At 32.9% G+C, this 11,506-nt stretch overlaps 1 protein-coding gene across 4 annotated transcripts; it reads right to left on the minus strand.

The window, feature by feature from the left end:
• Positions 1–3,994: 3,994 nt before the first annotated feature.
• On the minus strand, positions 3,995–9,339 carry LOC133804975 (uncharacterized). 4 transcript variants are annotated; one of them, XM_062243071.1, is made up of 7 exons: positions 8,809–9,339; positions 5,999–6,106; positions 5,461–5,556; positions 5,055–5,376; positions 4,899–4,979; positions 4,365–4,507; positions 3,995–4,267 (listed from the first exon to the last, which is right to left on the minus strand). In XM_062243071.1, exons 4-7 carry the CDS (start codon positions 5,241–5,243, stop codon positions 4,246–4,248), a joined length of 435 nt encoding a protein of 144 aa, XP_062099055.1. In that variant the 5' UTR covers positions 5,244–5,376; positions 5,461–5,556; positions 5,999–6,106; positions 8,809–9,339; the 3' UTR covers positions 3,995–4,245. The 4 variants fall into 4 exon arrangements, 3 of the variants coding, with proteins under 3 accessions (XP_062099055.1, XP_062099054.1, XP_062099053.1); XR_009878731.1 differs by having other exon boundaries at positions 4,335–4,507; positions 4,899–5,376; positions 5,999–6,598; XM_062243070.1 differs by lacking the exon at positions 8,809–9,339 and having other exon boundaries at positions 5,999–6,695.
• Positions 9,340–11,506: the final 2,167 nt, after the last annotated feature.

Below are 11,506 nucleotides of genomic sequence, written 5' to 3' on the forward strand. Positions count from 1 at the left end.
CAGAGCAGGTATGAATATGACTTCTTCCATCCTAGATTTCATAAGGGTTGAAGGGAACGAGAGGGTGGCCTGTGCCAGCTACATGTAAAGAGAAGATGCCCGCATCTGGTGGGAAATTGTGTAACATAGGAGGGATGTGACATTTATGACTTGGGAAGAATTTAGAGACATATTCAACGAGAAATGCTATAGTATTGGAGTCTGAGCTGCAAAGGTGAATGAGTTTATTAACCTGACTTAGAACCGAATGACTGTTACAGAATATGCACTGAAGTTTGACTGGTTTGAAAAGTTCGCGCCGGACTTGGTACCTACTAATATGACACGGAGGGATCGATTTGTATGGGGTTTGAACGTCATGATAGCTCATGATGTCAAGATAACATTAGATCCGAGGAATACAACCTATGCTCAAGTAATGGAGAAGGTCCTTACAACTAAGGGGGCTAAGGATCAGATATTGAGAGAGGGCATCGCAAGGCGCAATGCTCAGAGGATAGTGCCTCCTTTCACTAGTTCTAGTCAGGGTGATGGCCCTAGTGAACAGAAGAGAAAGGCCCCAGATTCCTTTGTCCCTCTTGGTTCAGATAGGAGGGCACAGGGTGCTTCCAGTGGTCGTCAGGGAGGGGGAGATAATTGGAGGGGCCTCCTAGAGTGTCCTCGGTGTAGGCCGTGACATCTGGGGGAGTGCAGAGTTAGGGCATGCTTCACTTGTGGGAGTGTCAGTCACATGAGGTAGGACTTCCCATAAGCCAGAAAGGAAGAACCGAAGAAGAGCGACAGCCTCACTCGAGCTAGAGTGTTCACCTTAACCGAGACAGAGGCTGAGGCTAGTCCCTCGGTCGTCACATGTCACTAGTGCCGATTCTTCATTTACTACATTAATTTATTCAGGAGCTACCCATTTTTTTGTATCTTCTAAATTGATAGATCATTTTTGTAGACCTTGTGATATGCATGTGTTATCCAAAAAACAGGCACGGATGACGTGGCAGACATTTTTAGTACGTGGCTGACACCTGGCAGAAGGTCTGTTCGACCATCGACCAATAAGAATTCCCTGGCGAAACATTTGAAGCTTATATACGACCAGCCCGGTCATATACTCCATATATTTAGAGATAATTTTGTACAATTGTAATCATATCCGAGATTATCTCCCATGATCCATGATGATCCGATTATTTAGGAAGGAATATCTGTAACTGATTCATGTAATCCTCCTTGAGCCTATAAATAGATAGAAATAGCTCAAGGAAGGGACTTTTGGCTGATTTATGTTTACACTTCACAAGAGAATTAAGGCAATTATCTTACGATTGTATTATTCATCTCTCTAGGTTTGTGATGTTGGTTTTTATTGATCAAATCAGAGATTATACGCAACGGAACAACAATCAAATTGTTAGATTAATCCCATAAGATTTCTAGATCTACTTCTTCACATGCATATATATATATATATTGAATCAAGGACATGAACAGAAAAATTACCTGTTGGGTTTTATGCCCTTATAAAATCATGTCGGACATGTAGCACGATTTCATATTATCAAGAAAAGTAGTAGAAATCATGTAGTTTGACAACCGTGTTGCTTGCTTGTTTTATTACATGATTATTGAAATAATACAAACATTTATAAAATCCCGAACATATGGATAGTTACAATTATAGTGACTAGGTCACAGTGGATTATAGTAGTAATTATATGTTCAAAAGAATGAGTCCTAAGATTAGATCAGTGCATTGGTTTTTCACTGATTTGGCAATCTACGATATGACCTACTTACACATTCAGGGTGTGATGTCTTGTCCAAGGCATCGACCAAGTAGATAAGATCGGATGTATTTAGTTACATCGGACTAGGACCGATATTGATTCTTGATTGATAAATAAGTATCGTTGTTATCAAATCTAATCAATGTCACAAAGTTGACCATTTATTAAGTCCATCTTAATTCTGAGTGATAATATTCTGCTAATTATATTATTTAAATCTTTTGACTTGTTCGTTACCAGCTTACCCTACGGTCTAGCCCATACTTACATCTTGGAGATTTATTAGTGTAATTGAGTGGGAGTATTATTCATAGATACGAAATCTATAACTTCTGTATGAGAAGTGAAAAGATGATTTCCTTAATTTCTTTGTTCAAAAGGTTAAATGATTGAGATCTCATTTTTGTGATTAAGTTCATGGAAATATCATTTATAAGGAACTTAGTGGGAGTTAAGGATAAAATACTGATGAGGGGTAAAACGATAATTTGCACCCAGCTCGTTAGTAAGTTATCGATAGAGGATTGACTGATTGTAATGGATATAACAATGGATAACGTATTTATGGTTTTGAAAATACTATCTATGAATTTAAGAGTTCAATTCCGAGTCTATAGTGGAGTCACGAGGAATTAATAAGGTAGTGAAATTATTCGTAAATCAATTCACGGTAACTTGTTGGAGCTTGATTTCATGGATCCATGGTCCCTGCATCACCTTTGAGTAAATCATCTAGATTGTCTCAATTAATTGATTTAATTATTAATTAGGATTTTTAAAGTTGACTAGGTCAATTTTGGAAAATTTACAGAGATATGAGATTTAGAGAATAAAAGAGAATCTTTGGGTAAATTTATTAATATTGATAAATTGGTATCAATATAAATAAATAATATTAAATAAAGTTTCAAATTATAATTAGTTAATTTGAATAAGGATTTAATTAATTAATTAAAAATAAATAAATAAATAAAAGGTTTTGAATTTAGGCCCAGTTGGGATTTAAATTCAAAACAAAGAGATTAGGCCCAAGTCCATTTATGGCAGCCCAAGGCTTTTATTTTTGTTTATTATTTTTAATTAATTTAAATTTAAATAAATCCCATTAAGTTGCCTATATAAGGAATATGATATCTAGGGTTTTAAAAAAGTAAGTCAGTCTCAGTTGATTTGAGTAAGTGAAAACCCAGACACTCTAATCCTTTCTTAGCCACAATCTCTTCTTCTTTTCTAGATCTCTATCTCATGTGTTGAGAACCAGCCCACACTAGTTCTAGGTTGATTAAAGGCTTGGTGAGGAAGACTGTGTTGCTGATCTTGTTCAATCTCTTGATAATACTCTGCTACAGAAAGGAATCAAGGGTTAGAGAGATTGAAAGATGGAGTTGTTCCAGTTCTGCTGCCTAATGTAAGTTTTTACTTTATTCTGTATTTGTATCAATTTCATAGGAGCATGTTCTAGGAATTTGCATGTTTGTTTGATAATATGTAAATTGCATGAAAATAAATAAAGATCCTACAATGAGTTTTTCCAACATTACCTCACACTACAAGAAAATGGGGTCTTTACCTACTAATTGTAAGTGTAGGTAAAACTAGCCTAATGGTGGGTAATATGGTTTACCTACCAATATTGAATTGGTAGAGATTGGTAGGTAAAAGTTAGTGGGGAAAGAGTCTTTACCTACACTTATTAACACTGGTAGGTAAAAGAATCAGTGGACCCCACTAAGTTATAAATCAATTGATGAGTCATCAGATGACGTGTTTGATGACATGGCATCCTACGTGTATGCTGACATGGTTTTTGTAGTTTTACGTGTCTGATGATGTGGCATCCTATGTGGCATCCTACGTGGCATTCTGTGTGGCATCATATGTGGCATCCTACGTGGTGTCATTTTATTAGCCCACATAGCATTATTTTATTGGTTTGTTACACAATTTATATTTTGTTCAAATTTAATGGTTATGTGTAGGTAAAAGATAATAACAGTTATTTATAAATGTTATATATTAGAAATAAACTAGAAAAAAACCATTCAATAATAAAATTTTTAATGCTAAAATTCTTTATAATGTTCAATACTAAAATAAGTCATAAAGTTATCATTTTAAGGTTACCCCTACCAAAATAAAAAAAAACTTCATAAAGTTCATTCCTTAGTAAATTAATGTAAATAAACTAAGAATCATCTTGTGACTCTCGAACTGAAATAGATGGCGAATCTCTTAAATTTTCATCTGAAGCTTGGTCTGTTGGAGGTGGTGGAGGCGGTGCCATCAAATTGTTATGACGAAGTATATCCACAACTACTCTAAGTTGTTCATTAGCAGCATTAAGGCGGGAAGTTGTATCATTAAGTCGTTCAACTAACTCTTCATAAGTTGGTTGATTACCCACAATGACCCTTCCAAGCTTTTCTCATTTGTTCATCAATGCATTTTTTAGTTGTCTCATCATTCAAGTTGATGTCAAAATGTTCCTATAACATAAAACAATATTAATTATAAATATTACAAATATAAATGTAATATTGTGAAATGAATTACCAAAAGATAGTGTCGCAATGGATCTCTCACATATCACTATTATTGTTAATTTTGTCTGCAACAGCATGACAAAGTTTGATAATCTTTTTTGCAATCTCATATCCAGGAGCAGCTTTCCCTCCAATTATGCAGACATGCGGTACAACCTTCCTCCTGTCACTCTCATTCATATTCTGGAAAGGGAAGAACCAACTATTAGCTACTTACTGGAAAATACTTATACCCCAAAAAGGAAAAAGAAAAAAGAAAAAAAGAGAAGAGAATACATTAGCATACAGATCCAATTAATTGCACCACTTACACTTGTAATAATCATTTATACAAGTGATCATTAACTGACACAAGATTTAATTATGCGAATTCCAAATGGTGTTAGAATAATGTATTCCCAACAATTAGCATGTAGTGAAAGAAGGAAGAAGAGAGATCCACGGTACTGTAGACAAATCATTTGATAGCTATAGAAAACTATGACCACTTCAATGACACTTAATAATGATAAGAAGAAAGAGGCTTGAAAAGTTGCAGGAAATAAGTATGTATGAGTAAAGGCAGTAACAGGACCTTGTAATTTTTTATCCAGACCTTTAAACCACTCAGCCCTTCAATGTATTCTGCAAGCCTCATTTTATTAACCCTCCTAACCTACAATGTGAAATGGCCAGAACATGTTAACACATTACTTTTGCATCAATGCTCGTGATCTTAGCTAGAAGGTACCATCTTCCATTCTTGCTGCAGATCTGCATCTGTCGCACATTCTCGGAGGCCAGTCAGAAGGTCAACATTGCGAATCCAAGCTTCTGTTCCAAGCCATTTTGTGATAAGATCACAAAGACTGGGATTTCTTACTACAATCCATCGTCGCTGACAAAAACACAAGAGCAGATCAATACAATCACATATCATTAATTTTTCCTGTGCAATTTCAATGAGATGCTTTCAACCAATATGTAAAATGAATAAGGTGCGATGTCTTTTCTACCTGAGTTACACCATTTGTCAAGTACTGAAATTTCTCAGGCCACAGCTCATAGAAGTCCTTTTGAGATACAGAGGAGTCAAGTGAGTTCATCAAATGTTCTCAAATAATTAATTTGAAAGAAAAAATGACACATTACAATACCTTGAACACCTTGGTCTTTAATAACTCAAAATGTACTTTTGAAACACCAATTACAGTATGGGAACAAACAATTGATAGGTTCGCCGCCCGAATACTCTGCCAAATCAAACGGTAATCGATTTTACCAAATAATAGATGTATATATGTAAAGAGTATCTTAAGAATATACAGTTAACCAATCAGATTACAATCTACAAAAGAGTGAGACACTCTTTTCTCACACTTTTGTGGAGCACATTCATCCTCCTCTAATACTGTCTCTTTTAAAAATATTCAACAAAATCATGATACTGGATTTTGCCTGACTAGAGAAAAACAGACAAATGGAGAGCTGCAAAAAATTTATAAAATGAACATGAAGAAGAAATGATGCAGAATTAAGTAAAACTTAATAATAATATAAAAATCTAATGTCTCTATCTATCTATCTATCTAACGCTCGCACACACACACACATCAATGCCATAAGTTCATATAAAAGAACAAAAATGCACCATGAGTTAATAAAATGTATGAGGTCATGTTGTATGTAGAATACCTTCACAGCACCGTCTTCAACAATTGACATATGGGACAGACGATTGTAATCTAAACCTATCTTCTTCTTCAATTCTTCCACAAATTTGAAATTAATGTCATATATAATCTGGAATAAATAAATAAATAAATAAAATTTTAGAGGGTCTATATAAAAAGGTATTACTTATGACTGATTAGCTTTAAGATATTATAAAGCATCTCCAACCTCTAATCAACTTTCTACAATTAGAGTAAAAATAAATAAATAAAAAACCCTGCTACAGTTTAAATTTTGGTACTAGAAAAATAGAATGCAAAAGTTTCTCAAAATCACAATTGAGTCAAACTAAATAATTGCAAGAGAAGCGGTCAAGTTATATAAAAATGAGAAGAGATATTCCAAATATCGCACTTCCAAATGGCGAGGAAGTAGACTGCCAAGTAAATCAATGGGGATTTTTTCAAGTCCTTCTGCCAATACTGTGTGTGTTGTGAATGAGAAGATTTTGCAAACAATGCCCCATGCTCTATCCCAATCCAAATTCTCTTCATCGACAAGAACTCTCATGAGTTCAGCTATGGCAAGTGATGGATGAGTATCATTCAACTGTAGAGCAACCTGAATAAGATGGAGAAACATAAACTTACAAGCATAACAAACAAGTTATTATTTCTTATAATGTCTATTAGCACCGCCGCTTGCTCCACCCAACTCCTCCTCCATAGAAACCCTACTGCAAACAGTGGGAAGGGTTCACATATATATAATTGTTCCTTTTACTCTGGTTGTGTTGATTCCTTTGAGTACCACTTATATATTTTAAAAATTGATTTCCTTATGGAAAGTATTTATTATAATTATTAATAGGATAGTTGAATTTCCTATTAATATATTATTTATTTGTATGTAACTTAATTTAATTTTATATCTGAACTTAAAAACAAATAGTTATTTTGAAATGTTTTAAGGTGGTTTCTTTTGTTTTCTAAATTTTGATTGATTTAATTTTAATAAACTATTTAAGGCTAATTTCTTTTTTAAAATGAATAAGTGTTATTATGAATTAAATTATTGTAATAATACTTTATAGTTTTCCAAAAAATAAATAGTAGTTAATTATTTTATTGTTTTAATAGCTGAAATAAAACGTATTATTACAGTTAAATTGCTAGATTCCTTTAGAGATATCTCCATATAAAATTGAAATTGTAAAAACTAGATTTTAAAAGACATTTTGTGAAATAGTTGAATAGTAGTTTAATATCCAAAGTTGTTGATCCAAATTATGACTGAACTTAAAAACGCAAAATTATTTTGGTGTGTGTTAGTGAGATTTCTTTTTTCCTAAAAATAAAAGATATTTATTTATTTTCTACCATTTATTGTTTTAATAACTGGATTAAGAAACTCCAAGTTTGATTGAAAAATGTAAAGAACTTGATTTTAAAAGGCATTTTGTAAATGTTTTGAGTATTATATTAATATCCAAAATCATTGTTCCATTCTAGAATTCTCTATAATTCATGTTGATTTACAAAATTAGGCTTGGCTGAATCTTAGCAAACTATGTCATCTATATTCCTCTAAACTATACCAGACCAAATTCAACCAATAGACATACAGTAAATAAGCCTACAAACAGGCACACCAGCCTACAAACAGGCACGCTAACAAGCCTACAAACAAGCACGCAAGCCTACAAACAGGCACGCTAACAAGCCTACAAACTGGCACTGGCAAGCTCACATACGGTCCCAAAAAAATCCTACCAAAGGGGATATGAGAAACACTTACAGATATAGAGACCTACAACTAGGCACAAACCTCCTTCTCCCAAACTTCATAAGATCTTTTACATTTTAAAAAATTACTACCGGACAAAAAGCTAGATAATAATTTAACTGTATAAGTGAGAAAAGGAGATACATCATTCAAAATCACACATATTTGATAGGGGCAGAAGCTTTTACCAGATGATTTTAAAGAAAAAATTCCAGCACATATAATGTACTACCTTCTAGCACTAGAAGCACTGAACTAGTATATTATCAAAGTAGGAAAAATACCCTCTAAACATAATACTACACAATTTATCACTAAAACTAAACAAACAACCATAACTTAATCTAATCGGAGAATGATACCTATCATTCAATAAAATTACAAGATATTAAAGAATTATTGAAAAGGAAGCTACACTCTGATCAAAGGCCTGGAATTAATCTCACTGATCCTTAAAAGGTCAATTCAAATGAAGAAGTATTAAATTTAAACACGAAAACAATTCCAATACAAAACAAGGCAAATTGAGAAAATCATCATTAATATTCAGAGCAAAGAAGAATTAAAAACAAGATTTCTACTGGGAATATGAGACCTGAGCCTGAATGGAACAAGATCGTACCAGCAAGAAGAGTAGCCAAACTTCAACTTAGTTTTTCGTACTTGATCAACACTATATCCTTTTCCTACTTTCTAAAAGCACAGATGATAAGCCGAACATATTTTCTTATCATGAAAACTGATGGAATCAACCCCAATCCAAAAAAACTCATCAATTAGTCCCAATACAAAACTTATCCTAAAACGAATTATAAAAATGAACATCATTTATGACAAAATCATCACCTGAAACCCCTAAAATTTTATTCAAATCACATTTAATTAGCCACAAGGTCTGAAAATTTACCCCATCCAACTGGATAACCCTTAATTGATCAATAAACCTAAATTTACAACCTTAAAATCCAAAACCCAAATGGAATTGAAGGAAACGGGAAATGAATCATTGAAAACAAAATTAAGAAGGAGGGTATATGGAAACTTACAATGATATCCTCACCTAACGTTACCTCTGAATTTTTCAGATTTAGGTCCCCCACCGATTGGATCTTCTTCTCCCCTGAAAACTATCAGCCCCAAAATTCTCTCTCTTTATTTCTCTTAACCTCACCTTGGTTGTTCCTGGTTGAAGGTTCCCAGCGAAACTCAGATCTGAGAAAGAAGAGTCTTCGGCAGCCATCGACTCGCTGTGAAGATGTAGAAGAACATATCAGAAGAAATGGAGGTGCTCGAATCCTCATTCACTCTGTCACTCAGATCGGCGCCCCCAATCGATCCCCATCTCTTCTTCTCCAGCAACGATAACCTCAGAGGCAAACACAGAAGACGACACTGGGCAAGCAGAGGCGCTTGGCTTTCGGCAGCGTAAGAGAGCGATCGATCAGAGCAGTGCCTGGTGCGAATCTGCGTGAGCGACCCATCGCTCCAGACGATGACAGATCGGAGCATGGAATCGATCTTCCTCTCGAACTCAGCGGACCACCATCGAGGCGAGTCGAGCACCAAGTCGAACCGAGTCTCGAGATCGAACAACTTATTTTTCTTATTTGATTGGACTTTTCTCCGTAGATTTGCATTTTATCAACGTTTGAAAAGTAATGTTTATTTGTTTTTAAGATTTGTACATTTGTTAAAAATAATATGACATGTTAAAAATAAGTAAGATGATATGTAGGATATTTTTAACACATCATCACACAACTTAGCATCATTTTATTAAAAATTAAAATAATAAGAGAGAAACATTGGCGCCAAATGCAAAAAAATCTCCCTCCAGTATATGTGTAGGGTAACACTCTTTACTTACCCATATTAGTAGTAGATAATCATCCTTCTAAAATATTATAATATTGGCAATATTTACCTACCAATAAATCTTACGAATAAATATTGGTAGGTAAAGATCAGATTTCTTGTAGTGTCAGGTCCTTCCTTGCTGCTATCTTTTCGTATGGCTAAATTCTCGAGATCTCACACCAAGATCTTCCAAAATGTTCTTAGGCACACAAAGAACGATTGTGGGCTCGCTATACAAATAATAGGCAATAACTATTTATCAGATGTTCTCAACACATGAGATCTGATAAAGTTTGGACCTAGGTTTTGTGAAGAACAATGACTTTAGTTTTTGTCACTGTTCTCTTTCTCTGAGAGAGATTCCTAGATATTTTTCTATCCCTGAAAAGTTACGTTCTGTGAAAAACTGATATCCAATATTTAATAATATCCAATATATTAAAATATTTATTATTTTAAACAAATTCAAAATAACTGATCAGTTATCAGATTTTTGTTTAAATAATAATATTTTAATCATATTAAATATCTCATTATTTATTTAATATTTAAATAACTAAAATTCTGGAATTAAGAGACTGAGTATACTCTCTTATGCGTGTAGCACAGTGCCTGTGCACTGTGCCACACGTGTACCACATGCCTGTGATGGCATGTGATTTTTCCCAATTTTTATTATTATTTAAATACCAAAAATCCCAAAAATAAATTAATTCAAAATTAATTATATTTTTGTTAAATCAAATAATTAATTAATTCTAAATTAATTAATTACACATAATTAAACAATAATTATATTTGATACATAGAAAAATATTTTACTTATCACATAAGTCCTTTTTGCCCATTTTTTGTATTTGCCTTTGACAGTGATTGTTTGAGCCATTTCGGGGACCATGGATCTATAACATTAAGCTCTAATAAATTGAAACTAAATAATTAAACTCTTTAATTATAATAGTTAATTTATTAATTATGATATTACTCCACTATAAATTCAGAATTGCACTCTTTATATTATAGATATACTTTTACAGAAATCTTTTTCTTAAGTCGTCCATTGATATAACCAACTTACAATAGTTCAACCCTCTAATTAATTAGTTCATAAATTAGAATGGAAGAATTACCATTTAACCTTTCTAATTTACTTCTTATTCCTTAAGTACCATTAATTCACTAGTGAATAATTAATCTATAATCTAATTATAGATTTGAGCTAAAAATCATTCAATTCCATAATTAACCCTTAAGGGAACTAATATACGATCCGTTAGGAAAGATTAGATTCCGTATTGTTGATACATGTTCCCAGCCATCCATGATCTTAAATCTCCAAAACAAAAGTCATTAGCCTCATTCTTTGAAGAGACCTTAACGAATGAATCAAAAGATTTAATAAACATGAACAGGAGTTCATGAACACTCAGGATTTATGTTGATCTATAAATGATCATCAGTTATGATATGAATTACAAGTCTTTATTGTTAAATAGTTTTTGGATAAAGACTCTAATTCATATCGGTCCATGTCATATATAATCATATTATATAAAGCACCTTTACCGAGATGTCTTTCCACATCAATAATCTGAATCTAGATTATTTGTATCATTATGATACTCAGTAAACCGTACTTACAACTCTAATTAAAGAATTCCATAACTTTAATTTGTTGTTGTTGACTATTTTTATTCATTCATGTGATCTTAATTCTCTCGTACTAATACAAGATCACATCCTCAATAATGAATATGGAATTTTTCTGATATTTTCAAAATTATTCAAACAATAATTTAACAATCTAAATATAACAATAATAATAAACTATTGTATTTATTTATTCATTAAAAAAACAAATGTCCTTACATGCTTTTAGGACACACT

The sequence above is a fragment of the Humulus lupulus genome, chromosome X (assembly GCF_963169125.1).
Source record: "Humulus lupulus chromosome X, drHumLupu1.1, whole genome shotgun sequence".
Classification (NCBI taxonomy): Eukaryota; Viridiplantae; Streptophyta; class Magnoliopsida; order Rosales; family Cannabaceae; genus Humulus; species Humulus lupulus.